The 18,870-nt window shown below is 35.9% G+C and overlaps 1 protein-coding gene across 1 annotated transcript; it reads left to right on the top strand.

Annotated features, from left to right (window-relative positions):
- The first annotated feature begins 846 nt into the window (after positions 1-846).
- Positions 847-18,186, top strand: LOC123667465 (zinc finger protein 82-like). Its single transcript, XM_045601359.1, has 3 exons — positions 847-1,311; positions 16,000-16,519; positions 16,625-18,186. The coding sequence occupies exons 1-3, from the start codon at positions 847-849 to the stop codon at positions 17,911-17,913; spliced, it is 2,274 nt and encodes a 757-aa protein (XP_045457315.1). The 3' UTR covers positions 17,914-18,186.
- Positions 18,187-18,870: the final 684 nt, after the last annotated feature.

The raw sequence follows: 18,870 nt of genomic DNA, 5'->3' as shown, positions 1-18,870 counted from the left end.
GGTATATAGAGAAAGAGATGAGTGAGTGATAGCAAATAAAAAGAGAAAATATGAAGAGTAGATAGTGAATGAACTGAGAAAATACTCATTAATTTTATGGTTTTTACCAAAACAGAGAAAATCGAATGTCGATTTTCAAGGGTGAAAAATCGATCCATTACAACATATCGATTTAAAAATCGATTTATTTGGTTCGAGTAATCGATTCTTCGATTAATCGATTTCAGATCGCCATGCCTACTGTCAAAATTAACATAACTGCGAAAAAAATGTTTACGTCTACGTTTATTTATTATGATAATAATCTATAAATACAATAATGCCGGGGCTAAAAATAATAAAAGCGTTTTAAACAATTATTTTATATAGTTCGTGATATAGTATAAGGTTTCGAAAACCATTTATTACAGGTGTATTTAACCTTGTACCTAAAGGAATTAAATTAAGTACTAATTCAATGGATTATTGGTTTATCGCAAAAACAAATTCTAAATCGGCTCAGAGCTGTTACAAAGTTTCATTTCTTATGTATGAATATGCACTTGTGATAATATAAAACTAGGTACAATTGATTAGCTAATTTAATATTTTTTTACGTATTTAGTATAAGAAATATCAATTTAAACCTTAACTATTACTTAAATATTAGTAGTAATAGTTGCTTAAAGTTTAAAATTATGCTGATAAATACCATAACGATATAGACGAATCGCTCGTTGTTTTTTCGTTCTTTGTTGATTGATGGCTTCTAATGCGAAAAGTATGTTTATTTATTAATTTACATATTATGTACGTATCAAAATTAAAATATAACATTACATTTTATAGATAACATTGAAACTTGAGATGGAGTTTCAAAATACATCTTGTGATATGCAAGACAATCCGATGCAGCTAACGGCTAATCTCGACATCAAGGAGGAGGTACCTCAGGACATAACGGTTGATATTAAACCGGAAAACGATGAGAATGACGGTAACGACAATCCATTTGATGATGTCCAAGTGGAAATTAAACAGGAATTCATTACACCAAACCTTGAACCGAGTAAAAAGCTTTCACTGTCGTCAATATGCAAGGAACCAGAAATTCTCGACACAGTATTACTATTACAAAATGAAATCAACGAGGCTATTCTACCGAATAATGACGATGATATTAAAATAGAGAATCAAGAGGAAATCATTGGTTATGATTACCCAAGCGTCGATGAGGGCAGCATGGATAGTGCAGAAGCACAGGCTTTAAACAATGTAGAGGCTTGTTTACAAGATGATATTGAAATAAAAAATGAAAATGATATGTATGAGGTAAGGTTACTGCGGAGATCCTTGTTGATTCTTCTCTGAACAATGTATATTCCGAACTGGTAGTAGTTTCACTTTTAACTGTAATTATTTAATAAAGAATTATATTTTATTAAAATGTCCATTCATAAGTGCTTTTGGGGCGTACTAAAATAATTAAATTTTTCATTTTGGTTAAATATATTAGTGTTAGTTTTGTTAAAGATAACATGTTGACATCATACCACTAATGCGTTGGCGACCGTTGGTTTAGACCCTACTTATGATATATATGTTTATATGAGTTATATATATGTTATATATGTTTGTATGAGTTAAACAGGATCTTGTTGTGGTCGGGATGTTTGTGATTGTATTGTATGTTTTTGTACGTTTGGCCACAAGATGCAAGTCCTGTTGAGAGCCGATGCATGTATAGATTTTATTTATTTGTCCAAAATAATATGTTTATTATTTAGTGGCCTATCTGTCAATTTAATTTTTTTTTTGCTACAATTTATACTTTTATTAATATTTGTTACTTATTCAATCATTAGCATACATTACATATATATATTGGAATAATCAATGGGTTAACCAATAGTATTTAAAATTGAGTTAAAAACTTAATGAAGTGTTTGTATATATTCAACTTACTCTATAACAAAATGCTATTACAAAATGACTTTGAAGTTTTCTATAGATCAAGGAACAAAACTATATTTTCTTATTTAAGAGTCTCTTTCACCATTTGTCGTTAAAGCTATCGGACATATTTTTTTTTATTATTATCTTTCTATCTGCAATCAGCCCTTGAGCTATGATCAGATTGGTTGTTTCTTTAGATAGCAGTTCGAGATTCTTCACATCCAGCAATGCATCATCCCATAATAATATAAATTAGACCGATGCTATACGCTTCCTTTTGAGCCTGTAAATAGAGTCTGAGGACTCCAGAAGTGTCCCAGCGAGCTCATTTTTATGTTGTTGAAGTCTTTGCTTATATCTAATGTAGGACTTTTCTATGACTTCCCTGACAGTTGGGATTTGCAGGTACTCATGTACTTCAATATTCTTCGTGAACCAAGGTGTGCTAGTCAAGGTTTTAAGTGTTTTATTTTGAAAGCGTTGCAAAATTTCAATATTTGATAGGCTGGCTGATCCCCAAAGCTCTATACCGTAGGCCCATATAGGTTTTAAGATGCATTTGTATATCAAGAGTTTATTTTCCAAACTAAGAGATGACTGTCTACCCACTAGCCAGTAAATATCTCTTAGTTTCCTGTTTGCTTCATCCCTTTTGGTTTTTATATGTTCACGCCAAGTAAGTCTTCTATCAATGTGCACACCTAGGTATTTAACAGTACTTTTCTGTGGCAGAATGTTCCCCATAAGTGTCACTGGTGCCCACCAGTCTCCTCTCTTTAGGGTAAAAGTAGTGTGGACAGACTTGGTAGCACTAACCTTGATTCTCCACTTTTTCAGCCACGACCCTATCCTGTCCAGGTGTTCTTGGAGATTTGTAGAGGCTCTAATCTGGTCTTTATCGCAGGATAGGATTGCTGTGTCGTCAGCATAGGTTGCAGTAACAATTAGCTTTGAGGTGGGCAGATCAGCGGTGAAGATCGTATATAAAACAGAGCCCAATACAGAGCCCTGGGGTACTCCAGCCTCTATAGAGTAGAATGAAGAGCAACAATCTGCAGATCTAACCTGGAATACTCGTTCCGTCAAGTACGATTTGATCAGCATGTATGACGTGTGTGGTAAACAAATTTTTAGTTTACTTAGGAGGCCCTTGTGCCATACTCGGTCAAATGCTTGTTGTATGTCGAGAAAAGCAGCTGAACAATACTCTTTTCTTTCCAGAGATTGACGAATTGTATGAACCACTCTGTGTATCTGTTCTGTTGTTCCATGGTCCGCTCTGAATCCAAATTGATGTTCTGGAATTGTCTTTTGTTCCTCAAGTATGGGTAGCAATCGTTGTAGAAAAATCTTCTCAAACAGTTTTGACAATAAAGGGAGAAGCTTATTGGTCTATATGAGGAAATTTCAGTTGGAGGTTTTCCTGGTTTAACTATCATATTTATGATTGATATTTTCCAGATGAGTGGAAAATAGTGTAGTCTCAACACTGCGTTGAATAGAATGGTTATTAAGACAATTCCTTTCCTTGGTAACTGTTCAAGGACTTCTGATGTAATCAGATCGAAACCTGGTGCCTTCTTCCTTTTCAAGCTTCCTTTTTTTAGTTCTTCTTACTTCGGCTGGGGTGCACAATCGCAAAGGCAAAGACATTTGCTGAGCACTACTAAGGATTTCGTCAATTTCTTCCTCAGGGAACATGATGTCAGGCTCATTTGGTTTGAATACGTCCTTAAGAAATTTAGCAAAGAGCTCGGCTTTATCTGCAGGCTTCCGCGCCCATTCTCCATTAGGCTGTTTTAATGGGGGTACATGTTCTTGTGGTCGTTTTAGAGACTTAGTGATTTTCCAGAGAGAGTGGCCATCTGCTTTGTGCGGTGATAAAGTCTTTAGTTTGTCTTGCAGAGTGACGTCATTGTATTCCTTAAGTATTCTCTTTAATTCCTTTTGCGCCTTATTAAGGGCCCTTTTATCATGTGAATTCCTGCTTGTGTGCCATTGTCGTCTTAGTCTACGCTTTGCAGATATCATTTCTCGTATTTCCCATGTATAATCTTATTTCTGGAAACTATATTTTATATATGGAGTGGACTTCCAAGCCGCTAATTGGATTAGGTTAGTTGTATACCATGCAGCGTTTTCTATGTCTTCCTCTGTTTTCAGTGGTATTTGTAAGTTCGTATTTTCTGTTATAAAGTTTCGGAATGAGTCCCAGTCAGTTCTGCGACTGTATAGCGTCTCGCGAGGCTCCTTCCAAATCACTTCAGTGCTCAATGTGCATATCACTGGTGTATGATCAGAACTGCCGTCTAAACATGTTTCGATTTTTGTGTAGAGACCCGATATTCCTTTGGAAATAAAGAAATCGATCAGGTCTGGTGTTTTATTGGGGTCAGATGGCCAGTAAGTTGGTTCTCCAGATGTTAATATATTGAGTGAGTTTGAGTCTATTGCCTTTTTCAACTCTCTACCTCTAGTTGTGGTTAGTCTAGAGCCCCAATAGATATTTTTAGCATTCCAATCCCCACCAGCGACATACCTGCTGCCAAGGGTGTTAAGAAAATCGCAAAACATTTGTTCATCAACTATGTGGCGAGGCGGGGAGTATACTGCAGCGATGTTTAGCGGACCCTGCCAGTCATCTATTGATACTACAGTAGCCTGTAGGTATGCACTTTCAAAGTTTGGGAGAGGATGCTGCTTGATGTTTTCCTTTACTATAATTGCAGTTCCAGCGTGGGATGTTCCATCGGGATGATTTGTGTAATATACATTATACCCTTTGATTAAAATGGCTTTTTCGTTAGTCATGTGTGATTCTGAGACTAATAGAATATCTATTCTGTTATGTCTAATGAATAGCTCTACTTCCTGTTTGTTTGGAGCCAAGCCATTCACGTTCCATGTTGCAATGCGTAGAAACTTCATTTTTTATATTGAGCAACTAGAGTCGTAAGGAGACCCATAAGGGTGCCTATTTGTTGTATGAGAATATCTATTTTCTCTGATTGTTTGGTGATGATCTGTTCTAACACATTTGTTGGCTGAGATTGTATGTTCTCTTGTTTTTTGTTCCAGTAATTGGCGTTTCCAGGGTCTTGAGTGTATGGATCTAATGATTTTTGTTTAGGGTGACTACTTAACGTCTTGTTTCTTGTATGATTCATTGTTGTTATAAGAGTTCTTTTACTGGGTGGTTGTGCCATTTTCCTTGCCCGGATCTCTTTGTACACTTGGCACCCTTTATAGTTTGCAGGGTGGTCTCCAAAGCACAACGTACAGGTGGCTGGTGTATTCCTATCTTTTTTTGGGCAGTCTATGGTTCTATGTCCTTCTGCACATTTAACGCATCGATAGGGGCGCATGCAGTTATTTTTAGTGTGCCCATACTGTTGGCATCTAGTGCATTGAGGGATTTCGTTGGACTTTCGTGGGTCTTCTATCCTAACTTTTGTGTGGTAGATGGATTCTATACGCTTAAGTTCTAGGTTATTTGGGCCAGGTTCCACATTCACGAAAAACATATTCAATGGGGTCTTGCTTTTTCGTGAGATTGGACATATGATTTCCCCTCTCACCTTATTCCCAGTTTTTTCTATTTCCTCTACAATGGCTTCTTTAGGTGTTGTGTGGTGTAGATTTTTAATCACGATCCTGCAACTCCTTTTATCTTTTGGTGTAAATGTGTGGCCTATAAGTCCATTCTTTCGAATTACTTCAATAATAACTTTGTACGCTTCACTTGTTTGCGCCATTACTCTCAATTGGTCTGTATTAACGATTTTGTATGTATAAAAATCACTTCTTACAGAGCTATTTAAAAGTTCTGTGAGTTTCGATATGTCCGTAACACCATATAGGATTATTGGTGGTGGTTTGCTCGCGTTTTTAGGTCTTAACGGAGTTTGACTTTGCATTGATTCAATGGATTCATCCATTGAGTCCACTGGAAGTCCACTGTATCGGTTAGAAATATTAATAGATCCCTTAGCGTTCTCGGGTGGATTTTTATGTCCTTCTTTAGATGGTGGGCTACTTGATATTTTTTTTCTCTTTGGGTTGCGTTGAATAGGCATTCGTTGCCATGTGGGTGGACAACTGTGGACATCATTATTTTTAAGGTCGTCCCTGGAGCTGTGGGAATCAGGTCTCCATTTGTGGTGCTGGCTATACTAGGATTGCTTCCAAGTGAGGAAGATCTAGGTCTTGAGGTAAAGAGGCTGGGATGAAACGCTTGCTGCACAAGATTCCTTTTAGTTCTGCCAGTAGCATTCTCCGTCACAGAGGCCTGGTCGCCCACCTCTGTGCAGACTTCGGTAACCAATTTCACACTCGTAGGCCCGGGTACCTGCGAGTGCCGGGTGTTAGTCGGATCGCATGACAAATCATTATCGCTATCACTCATAATTCCATATAAAAATTTTGGGACATACACACGGCACTTTCCCAAGGTGACGTTGTCGCACTTTTCGAAGGGATTTAATCCTTCCGAGGCTTGCGAATGCCTATAGACAGGCTATTTACCGCCGCCTGTTGCTCGGCGTTGCTACTCTACTACTACTCTACTACTACTACTATTTAATAAGAACCACCAACAGAATTAAATGTTTAAAAATAATTACAATAAGATATGCCTAGGTATTAAATATACATATAATTCCTCTTAAAGGTTACAGCATGAGCTTTAGACAATTAAGTCGTCCGCCTAGTCTAAAAATTTTGAATATTCAGAGCTTACAAAACATATGACTACATAACTATTACTATTATAAATTAATATTAGTGCTACATAGCTTTTGAATTGAAGAATTGAGGAGAAAATAAAATTGATTATTTTATTTATTACTTTTAATATCCAATGGATAAAAGTACTTCCACTTTTTTATGCAATATTTCTATTTGCTACCTCTAATCTTAAAATTGTAGTTTATTAATATAGGTAAAACCAGCGACCCGCCCCGACTTCGCACGATTGTAAAAACTATTAGTGTTCCTTTATTCTATTACACATGTATTATACATATAAACCTTCCTCTTCAATCGCTCTATCTTTTAAAAAAAAACCGCATCAAAATCCGTTGCGTAGTTGTTGTAGTTTTAAAGATTTAAGCATACATAGGGACAGAGAAAGCGACTTTGTTTTATATTGTGTAGTGAAGGTCCCTATTGACTTATTTTACCTCCTGCTTTTAAAGTCTATTCGTAACTTATTTGCAGGATAAATTTTATCCACAACCTGTAAAATAGGTCCTAAATTGAAAACATATATACTGTCCATTGTAAATCATGACATTATGAACAAATTCTAATTGGTAAACAATATGGAAGGTAGGATTAGGTATGGGATGGTCATTGCTTTCTCTTTGAAAGCGCTGCTTCTATGGTGATCGTGTTCACTTTGCATCAAATAAATTATTTAGATAACAGAAAAAAATCTTAATTTTTAACTGACTTCCAAAAAAGGAGGAGGTTCTCAATTCGACTGTATTTTTTTTTTGAATGTATGTGTTACATCAGAACTTTTGACCGTGTGGACCGATTTCGACAATTTTTTTTTAATCGAAAGGTAAATTTATTTGAGATCTAACAACTACTTTTCGAGTTATATCTAATAATGCGTTTTTACTTGACGCTTTTTTCGTCGAACTACGTTGTATTATACCGCAAACTTTCTACTGGATGTACCGATTTGAATAATTCTTTTTTTGTTAGATAGGGGATATCCCTAGTTTAGTACCATGATATTTACCATGATCATTTAGTACCAAGGAAACCAGGATCTGATGATAGGATCTCAGAGAAATCGAGGGAAACTCTCGAAAATCCGCAATAACTTTTTACTGGGTGTACCGATTTTGATAATTTTTATTTAATCGAAAGCTGGTGTTTATCGTGTGGTCACATATAAATTTTATCTAGATCTGATAACTGCTTTTTGAGTAATCTTTGATAACGCGTAGTTACTTGACTATTTTTTCGTCGAACTACGCTGTATTAATCGTTGATGTAATTGAAGTCGTTTGGAAAATTGTTTATTGCACTCTAGAACTTGACTACCATCAATATTTGTTATGCACTAATTACGTTTACTGCAGCCGATGGATCGAAAAAAAACCAAAATGACTTAAAAAATACTTTAATTAATTAAAATAAAATTACAATTAAGAGAGGTGAAACCTATTCGATGCGAGAATTAGGAATGACAAAATTTTGTATAAAAATTAATAATGAAATTAAATTTAAAATATGACGAAATCGCTGCGTCGGCGGCTCGTGGCTGGACGGACGTTGCGACATGGGCTGCATCGGTTTTCCGTTGTTTATTGAATATGGATATTAAATGCATGCTCGGCATTTTCATGGATGAGCTTAGGGTACTGTATGATAGATAGTACGGTTCCGTACTTAACACCTCCACCCGCAGAACAGCAACTATTTTGTCAGCTTCAGAGAAAATGTTGCTGGAAGTTCATCTCGTCTCTTGATGCCTTTATCCATATCTTCATATACTGGTGTCTTAGGCGTTTGCTGCTTCTCTTCATTTTCTGATTTTAAGGGCCAACATCTATATTTTCGGCTTACTAATACAACGATAACTACTGATACACATAAAATTAAGATATAAAATGGTATCGTTGTATGGTATAAAACAATTGATTGTGTCTTGTCAATCTGTATAGGGGTTTCTAGTAACAATTTATCTTGGATGCTGTGAAGATCATCTAGACTAATCATCTTGGAACCGGTATGGGTATAGGTAGTCGTTTGGTTAATTTGGTTGTATGGGATCCTTGATAGCTTCAGCGGCTGGCCTTTTATCTCATCATTTTCGTTGATAACGGTGAATTCTTTAGTTCGCAACAGGCAGTTCATGGGAATAGTGGCCAAATAGCTTCCTTGTAGTATATTGAATTCTTTTCTCTCGCAGGCTAACTGTACTTTCTCCGGCTTAGGTAATGAAATAACATAGTGTTGATCATCCAGTTTATCTATTGCTACAGCAGACAACATAACCTTCGTGAAGTGGCAGGTTTCCTTAAGATTTTGGTTGATAATAAGCTCTTGAATGCAGTCTGGTTCTGTACGAATTTGATGACTTATTTTTTGGTCACAGAGATATAATATCCTGCTATACTTCGGGCATTCAGCCTCTATGTACACGAATGCTTTTTCGTTTGTTGCTATATAAGGAAAGGGAGGAATAAGGGCTAGTTGTTTTTCATTTGGAACGATGGATAGTTTGTACAAGTTATACCTGTCTATGTATATTATAGGAAATTTGTAAACTATAACTATTGTTCTATCATGATAGTATGAACCTGGTTTGATTAAGTCATAATATTCCCGTAATTCTAAATCAGGAATTTGCTCCTTACTGTATATAGTTATTAACTTATCTAGCATCGTTTTTAATACTCCTATATCTATCATAGAATGATGAGTGCTGGAGGCACGAATAAAAGCCATTATATTTTCTAATCTAATTATTTCTAGCACTAAATCCTCTACATTATTACTTATAATTCCTAATAATTGGGCAAACTGAGCAGACTGGACTAAACTGTTGTCTCTACGAGTATTTACTTCTATAAGAAATTCTAATGTGTTATTAATTTTTTCTTGATTTATAGTTAACTGATCTAAAATACCTTTATGTTGTAACATCCATTCTTTACTAAGACTAATATGACTATTGAATTCGGAAATAATTTTATTCTGGTTGTTTTGCAATATTTGAATAGCCTCATTATACTTTTGAGCATCAAGATAGTCTAAATTACCAGTAACACTTTTTATTAATGATCCAAGACTATCTACAAGACCTCTTTTAGCTCTAATGGGTTCTAAAGATTTAACTTGACTTAGTACCTTGTTTAGCTTGTCTGTAAGATAATTAATCTGGTACTCGTAAAGAATGTAAGTTTCATTGTTCAGTCTGGTCTTAAAAGTGTTAAGTTGTGTCTGTACAGAATTTATCTTATCTTCAATATCAGTCAATTTTACATACTGTATAAAGGAGTGGTAATGTGATATTAGTCTGGTCGGTCCTAATTTGTAGGGCAAAAGTCCAGGTCCATCGGCTAAGCTCTCAAGTCTTATGGTTTGAGGATGCGTCACGTGTATTGTCAGCAGTAGCAGAATCCTGCAACAATCGGTTATTTTTAGGGGCGCGTTTTAGACGTGACTTAGCTACGGGGCCTCGCTTTTTTGACGTGTATATATGAATTGGTAAATCAGCTAAGACTGTGTCTTGTGTGTAGCGAGGTGCAGTTTTCTGACGAGAAGCAAAGGGATTTTTAATAAAAACTTGTTGTCCTGGAACATATTCTACTTCTGGTTCGCGAGATTTATTTCTATTTTCAATTAAGGCTGTTCTATTGCTCAGTGAGGACTCATTAATTATGTCATAAACCTGTTTCATTAGTTGTTTATGATTCTGAGCGTATTGTTGCAAAAGATGTTCGGTAAAATCTATGTCAACGGGATCTCTAGGATCGAAATGTCCGTTCAATAAATCAAAAGGTCTACACTTTGTAAAACTGTGAATAGTACTGTTGTATGCTATAATAGCGTATGGCATTAATCTAACTACTGGTTCATCTTTGTGTTGTAACTTAAGAATTCTTATGTGTTCTAATAGGGTCGAATGAAATCGTTCAATGTTACCGTTATCATTAGGGCTATGAGGTAAAGTTTTATGATGGATTATCTTATGGAGACGAATAAACTCTGAAAAAAGCTGATTAGTAAATTCCGTACCGTTATCGGTTATTATAGTGAAAGGTATTCCGTGGTGAGTACTGAAAAGTAATAATGCTTGTAAGATGCTAACAGCGGTTCCATCTCGTAAATGATACGCTTGACCGTATTTAGTAAAGACATCAATGAAGGTGACATATTTTTCGTTTTGAACTGTAAAGAGGTCCATGTGGATAATTTCAAATGGCTTGGTAGCAGGGGGTACTATATTAAATTGAGGTTTAATGGGATTTCTGTCGTATTTACTTTGACCACAAATAGTACATTCATTAATGTATTTAGTGATCTGCTCTCTCATTTTCGGCCAATAATATTTCCTAGACAGAGCGAGGTAACATTCGTTAATACCACGGTGGTTCGTTTTACCGTTATGATAATTCTGAATGATGTCTTGTTGTTGAAGATAATCTTTAACATTTTCGAGCTCAGTTTTACTTAATACGAGGTTAAGAGAGGAGCTTTTAAACTTTTCTTGTAAAATTGGTATTATCGAATACATTTCTAAGGGAGGATCTATCAATATAGCTGTTTTAACTTTCGGGTTAACGTATTCATTAATAGAATTGATAACATCGTTTTCTAAACTAGATTTCGACAACTGAATAGCTATCCGCGTATGGTTTTCAAATGGCTTAGTTATAATCGGTCGTCGTTTTACATCACTAACTACAGTAAAGTAAATTTGTCTGTGAAACTTGTTAAGGGGAACGTCAGTGATCGGGACTTCTAATATAGGTTGTTCATTACTAGTGTGTACGGTGTCAGTTGAAGAGTTTCTATGTTGAGTTGGGGGTGTTTCTGATGGGTTATTAATCATTGACTCAAGCTCTCTAATACTATCCATTACCGATTTAATTTCGTCAGTTTCACTGATGTGAATTTGAACACGAGATAGAGCGTCTGCGTTGGTATTAAATTTACCTTTCTTATATATGACCGTAAAGTCGTATTCGCTCAGTCGAAGTCGCCATCTTGTTAGTCGTGAGTTAGGTTCTTTTAGATTCATCATCCACTGTAATGGTCTGTGATCAGTAACTATTTTAAATGTTCGGCCAAATAAATAAGGTCTAAAGTATTTCGTTGCCCATACTATTGCTAATAATTCTTTCTCTATTGTACTATAGTTGAGTTCGCTATCATTTAATGTACGAGACGCGTAACAAACAGGCTTGTCAGAACCTATGGGTCCCTGAGATAATACAGCTCCGATGGCTACATTTGAAGCGTCTGTGGTGAGATTGAACTCTTTGTTAAAGTCTGGATACTGAAGGATGGGGTCGTTAATTAAAAGAGTCTTACACTTATTAAAAGCTTCTATAAATTCTTGACTGTGGACTACCTTACTACCTTTTTTTAAACATAACGTGAGGGGCTTAGTAATACGGGCAAAGTCAGGGATGAATTTTCTGTAATAACCAAGAAGACCTAAGAATTGTTTTATTTCCTTGGGTGTACTAGGTATAGGGTATTTTTCAATAGCTAAGATTTTGTCAGGATTAGGTTTAACACCTTCTCCGCTAATAATATGACCGAGATAGGCGGTCTCAAGTTTTAAAAACTCGGACTTGTCCATCTGTATTTTAAAGTTGGATTCTTTAAGACGTTGAAAAACTTTTTCTAGGTTTTCCATATGTTCCTGAAGGGATGTACTGTAAACTATTATATCGTCCAAATAAACTAGACATATGTTATTTTGAAGACCTTTAAGGACATTGTCCATGACTCTTTGAAATGTAGATGGTGAATTTTTTAAACCCATTGGCATTCGAAGAAACTCGAAATGGCCATGTTCCACATTAAATGCGGTTTTAGAAATAGCCTGAGGGTCCATTTCGACCTGATAGAATCCACTAGCAAGATCAAGGGTTGTAAAATATTGACACTTGCCTAACTTGTCAAGGACATCGCTAATATTCGGTATAGGATACTTGTCGTCTATTGTTTTTTCATTAAGTTTTCGAAAATCGACTACAAGACGCCATTTCTGTTTACCGGATGCATCTATTTTTTTAGGGACTACCCATATGGGTGAACTCCATGCAGAGTCTGATGGTCTAATTATACCTTGTTGTAACATTTTTGAGATTTGGTCTCTAACCTCTTGTCGGTGAATAAAAGGATATCGATAGCTTTTAGTATATACAGGAACTTCGTCCTTCGTTCGTATGCGATGTTTAATTTTGTTAGTAAAAGTTAATGGCTCCCCATCTATATAAAACACATCTGCATAACGAGCACAAAGTGTTAACAAGTTAGCCTTTTCTTCTTCATTAAGATGATCGGTACGTAATCGCGACAATACTTCATTTACTCGGTTTGATTTTCCTAATGGTTTGCAATTAAAATTGAATATCTCAGCGTAAGCGGGTTGATCTAATGAAAATATGATGTCGTTAGGTGAAGGATTTTCTATTTCTACAAATCCGCGACTACCGGTAACAGTTGTAAGACATTCGTGAATAATGCAATTACATAGAACTTGTTCGTTAATAAAAACTTCGCCATCCGGGGCGTTAATGGGTATTTTTACTAATTTTGAACTTCTACCTGGGATAATATCTTCGTATAAATTAACGTTACGGGAATTGTAAACCTTAATAAAGTTTGTTGCATTTCGTGTAATTAATTTGAAATCTTTTAAATCTATTTTAGCTTGCCACTCAGATAATAAATCTAACCCTATTAAACCATCGAAATAATCATGAAAACGATAAACGAATAACTTTATATTATTATCTTCATTGAATTCGTTAAAACAGGGCAGTGTTACGGAATAATCATTTCTACTAATACCATGTACGTTTGTAACTTCGAAGGGGTCATAATTTAAAGGATAATTAGGATAAAAATTTTGTACGGCCTCGGGGCTAATAAACGATTGGTTAGCACCTGTATCTATCAAGAACTTTAAAGGTGGCTGTGAGATTTCAATATAGGGCAACTGTCGTTGAGTCTGTAAATTAACGTCTATCCTTGCTCTTTTGATTTTTTGTCTACTTGAAAATCCTGAGGTTGGGATTCACCGCTAGGGCCTGGCTGAGATTCTAACTCATTTACTATTTCATTGTCATAACTATCGTTACAGTAAGTCGGGTTGGCAGCATAATCATAGGGGTTGAAGTAGTCATTCGGGTCTGTATAATAGTCATAGTCCGGATAGTCAGTATGGTATGAACAGTCGGGTGAATAAAATTCATTTAGATTGTCCTCGCGTGTTTTAAAATAATTAGTTGGTGGTGGGTTCCCAGATTTACGCCAATCATGACCTGACATCATAGGCTTAGGAGTATAATGTTGAACTCCACTCATTGGTTTCGCATTAAAATTTTGTGGTGGATTTGATCGGGGTGGTAAGCGAAACACATTACTTTGGGGGTTGTAATTCGGTGGTGGTGCGCGAAACATTTGTTGGGTTCGACTAGGGAAACGATTTTGTTGACTATTGAACTTAAAAGCTTGGGGCTGTGCGATAGGAGAGTTAAATCTAAAACCTTGGGGTTCCGGCTGGTAATAACGCGGTCCTACTGGAACGGGCCAGTTAGGTACGGGTCGCATAGCGCTGGGCGTATTTAATACTATGTTATGTGACGTAGCTTTAGACGTATTCTGAGTATTATGCTTAGGAAGATCATTACGCTGCTGTAAATAAATTACATTTAGTTCTTCTTGAACGAATTCTAAAGCCTTTTCAATAGTTTCCGGGCGCATGCAACGGATACGTGAACCTAGGGGTTCTTTTAAACCTCGTACGAAGGCCTGCATTGTAACCTTTTTATAAAGTGTCCGCTTAGCTTCAATTGTCGTCTGTAAGCTCTCATGTAACGTTACGTATGTCATTATAGTGCTGAACAAGGTTTGACATTGATCATAAAATTCCTGAGGGGATTTATTACCCTGCGTAGCTAAAGAGAGGTCATTGTACAAAGCCGTTTCATCTCTTTGATCCGAAAAATTATTAATTAATGCTGATCTTATACCAGTCCAAGTGTCAGGGATGCCGTTGGAATTAATAGTTGACGCGGCGGACCCTGTTATTTTATTTAGTATACCGTTTAAGAGACATAAATTACTTAATTCACTACCTGGCTCGGCACTCGCATATTGCAAAACTATTTGATCACATATATTTATGAACCTAGTTAATATATTCGGGTTACCATCGAACTCTGGCACCAGGCATAAGGCCTTAAAAATAACGTCGGGATCGTATGACATGTTTGAATTATATGAAATATTTAAATTAAAATCTAATTTACTGTCTATATTTCTATAACTATCTACTATATAACGGCGAGCCTGACGGGATGCAGGTTCCCGGGGACAAGGCTTTTCGTGATGAAAAATCTTGAGGATAAAATGACTTAGGATAGAAGGAAGCAACACGAGAAAGATTCAAGTGTACTTACATATGTTTCATCTCTGGCTCTTTTTCGTGAATCGATGCTTGGATTCTCCACTCAGCTTGGCAGCTCCGTAGATTCTGGATACTCGTAGCGTGACTTGACAGCCTCCCGGGCGACTCGCGAACGCGAATATCGATATGAGAAAATTCTAATGCTCGCGAACCGGCCCGCGAGTATCCTACCGACTGCGCCAATTACGTTTACTGCAGCCGATGGATCGAAAAAAAACCAAAATGACTTAAAAAATACTTTAATTAATTAAAATAAAATTACAATTAAGAGAGGTGAAACCTATTCGATGCGAGAATTAGGAATGACAAAATTTTGTATAAAAATTAATAATGAAATTAAATTTAAAATATGACGAAATCGCTGCGTCGGCGGCTCGTGGCTGGACGGACGTTGCGACATGGGCTGCATCGGTTTTCCGTTGTTTATTGAATATGGATATTAAATGCATGCTCGGCATTTTCATGGATGAGCTTAGGGTACTGTATGATAGATAGTACGGTTCCGTACTTAACACACTGCATTCTCGAGAGGAATTCATTTTTAGGACAAATAATACTAGCTTAAATAACATAAAATACTAGCTGTCCCGGCAAACATTGTTTTGCCATATATGTTATTAACCCCCTTAATCCCTCTCCCACCCTTATAACTTAGAGGTATAAAAAATAGATGTTGGCCGATTCTCAGTCCTACTCGATATGCACACAAAATTTCATAAAAATCGGTCATGCCGTTTTGTAGGAATATGGTATCTAATATTGTGGCACGAGAATTTTATATAAAAGATATAATAGGCAATATGCAGTTATTCTAAAAGAATTTTAAAAGAAGTAAAAGTATGATAAATTAGTTAAAATTAAAGCTTCAATAATTTTTTTTTTAATTTCAGGATATACCAAAAGAAGATCTCGAAAAAATTATTAAAGAAGAAATGGATTTAACCGTAACAGAAACTCATTTGATCTCAAACAAAGTTATAAATACAACTTCGACTATTACGAATCCGCAAGACGGTGTAATACAGTCGCAAACCACGAAAACTTTGGTCATGGAAATCCATCCAATGGTTAAAGGTATCAATGTTCCATCTTTGGGTCGAATGGGCAACCCTGAAGAAATATTACCAACTTCATATAATAATGACGATAATCTAACTGAGGAGTATCAAGATTCATTCCAACTAAACTCGATAACTGGTAACATACTATCCCTTGAACAGGAGGCCTATGGATTGTTGAAAGCTGGTCGCTGTGACTTAGAAGATAGGCGATTTAACTGCAATAAATGTGAGAAATCTTATAAAAAATCGAGATCCTTAAAAGAGCACATGCAAGTCCACAAAGCGATAGACAACAGAGCCATGGGAATTATTAAAGGTCTGAAAACAAGAATGGAAAACATGAAGAAACGTATTTGTAATGATTTTGAAGATGTTAAAAAAGCGAAGAAAGTGGGTGATAAAAGCTATGTAGATCGTTCGTTTCAAACTAAAAAAGCTCGGATGGAAAGGTTAGAGAACAGGTCGCGAATTAAGGAAGAGGTCGTTTTGAATGTGAAGAAAGAAGGCTACGAGTGTACTTGTGGTCAGGTGTTTAAACGTAAGACTAGGATGTTGTCGTGTTTGAGGTCACACGACGCGTATGCGGACACGGAATCTTGCTTTTCCTGTATATCTTGTACAAAACAATTTAAAGACAAAAATGAACTAACGTTACATCGCAAGCGGCTGCATCGAAAACGGTTCCCTTGTAAATTTTGTCCAACCGATTATACCACCAGAAAAGATTTATTTAAGCATCTTCAAATACACCAAAAAGTTCAACTTATGGAGTACAAAGTCATATCCGAAGTAGTGAAAGGGAAACAAAAACTAAAATGCTTCATGTGTTCCAAAACATTTTCGGAATTGTCAGAATTAAAATCGCACGTGATGGCGGACCATCGAGAACCATACATATGTCCACATTGCAAGGAGACATTTCCAAAAATTATCGATTTTGGAAACCATACGAAGACGTATCACCCTGAGGTCGAAGGGCAATCTGTTTTGGATGTTCTAGAGGCTTTTTCGAAATTAGTACAAGCTTGGAAATGCGAGGAGTGCCAGTTACAATTTCACGAAGCTGATAAGTTTGCGATGCATCAAGTAGAGATGCATAGTCCTGAGTCAAAGTTAAAAGATCAGTTTCAATGTTCTGACTGTCGAAGAGTTTTCGTCAGTCAGAAGGGATTGACGTCTCACAGACGAATCCATCACAATACCGAGAGTGTTGAAGAAAATGAAACAATTGAAACGGGCGTTATGTGTGTAGAGTGTCGAAAAATTTGCAAAGATATGACCGCTCTAACATCACACATGCGTTTGCATTCACCGGAAAGAAAATATCCTTGCAAATTCTGTGATTTCCGTTTCTCCACTCCAGAGAAGAGAAAAGCTCACGCTGAACTACACACTGGAGACATGAAATACGTCTGTTTTATATGCGAATATCAGTGCAGTTCAGAGAATCGTCTGAAACACCACAAAACGTCCTTGAAACATTTGAACATGAAGGAGTTTTTGTTGACGGGCAAGCCATTAGTCGAAGAACAGTCGACTTCTAAAGTCAAACAAGAAGATAAATACGTTAAGAAGAAAAAGCAGAAAAACACGGATTCTTTAACAGATAATGACATATCTTCGACGTGTGAGGTCTGCGGTGACAAATTTCCAAGTGAAGAAAAAATGTTAGAACATAAACAATCTCACCCCTTCATTGAGTTTCCCAATGAAGACACGCCTACTAGAATATTCTTCAAGTAGCCATTCTTGCCACTCGGTTGTAGGTAATGTTTAAGTTTGCACGTTGTTGTACTCCATTTAGTAAGCGCTCCATTGACACATATCTTAATGTGAATAATTTTTATGTATTACTTTTCATTTTGACACGATTTGGTTGTTTTTGTGCAAAATCATCTTTTGTTTTTCTGACAAAATTTTAATTTATTTGCACATAAAAATATCGTTATTTCTTCGCGGGCGAAGATGTTTAAACATTGATTGAGAAAAAATAAACTTTAACTTTATATTTGTTTACTTTAGTTTTGTATTATTTATTATATATATGTTTATACTTATAATTGTTTCATAAAATTAATGTAAGATTGCCTTTCATTGAGTTTGATGATTTGAGTTTCATTGAGTTGAGTGAGTTTCATTTCAGTTTTTTCATTCACATGAAGCTTCCCATACGTGTCATCTCTCACTCATACATACAATGTTGACATTTATGGTTAAATCCGACTCGAAGGACCAAAAACCTAAAGTGTATTTTTACACAGTATATAGCAGTTCAGTTTATAGTTAGGTGAGAGTTAACATGTAAGGGAATGTTAATATAGGAAACCAAATCCAATGAATGGTAATCTAACACAATGAATGAAAACTATCCAATCTTTCTTTTATAATAATATATTTAAAATGCAGTAAGTATACTACTTTGTGCTTAATATTATTTATATGAAAAGAAGTACTTATATATCACGTGCAAGTTATTCAGATAATTATCTTTTTTTTTCTTTGTTTTAATCAAAGTAGGTTGTATAAGTTTAAGTAAATGCTCTATTCTCCCATATTCCATAGCATTAACAAATGGAGTGTAATTTATACTGTCAGCCTTATTATCAGAATTCATAAAAAATCCAAAACAATACATATACATATACCACCAAGTGCACATTTTTAAGACTTGCGGCGATTCTCATTCAAAAAAATCTTTTC

The sequence above is a fragment of the Melitaea cinxia genome, chromosome 28 (genome assembly GCF_905220565.1).
Source record: "Melitaea cinxia chromosome 28, ilMelCinx1.1, whole genome shotgun sequence".
Classification (NCBI taxonomy): domain Eukaryota; kingdom Metazoa; phylum Arthropoda; class Insecta; order Lepidoptera; family Nymphalidae; genus Melitaea; species Melitaea cinxia.
Note: the sequence above shows the minus strand (reverse complement) of the source record. Positions and strands in the feature narration are given on the sequence as shown.

What these genes read in the sequence shown, in the direction of transcription:
- LOC123667465 (XM_045601359.1), top strand. Translation starts at nt 847, where the DNA reads ATGGAGTTTCAAAATACATCTTGTGATATGCAAGACAATCCGATGCAG. An exon ending in ATGAAAATGATATGTATGAG is followed by an intron (nt 1,312 to 15,999) that starts GTAAGGTTACTG and finishes TTTTAATTTCAG; the next exon opens with GATATACCAAAAGAAGATCT. An exon ending in AATGGAAAACATGAAGAAAC is followed by an intron (nt 16,520 to 16,624) that starts GTATTTGTAATG and finishes TGGAAAGGTTAG; the next exon opens with AGAACAGGTCGCGAATTAAG.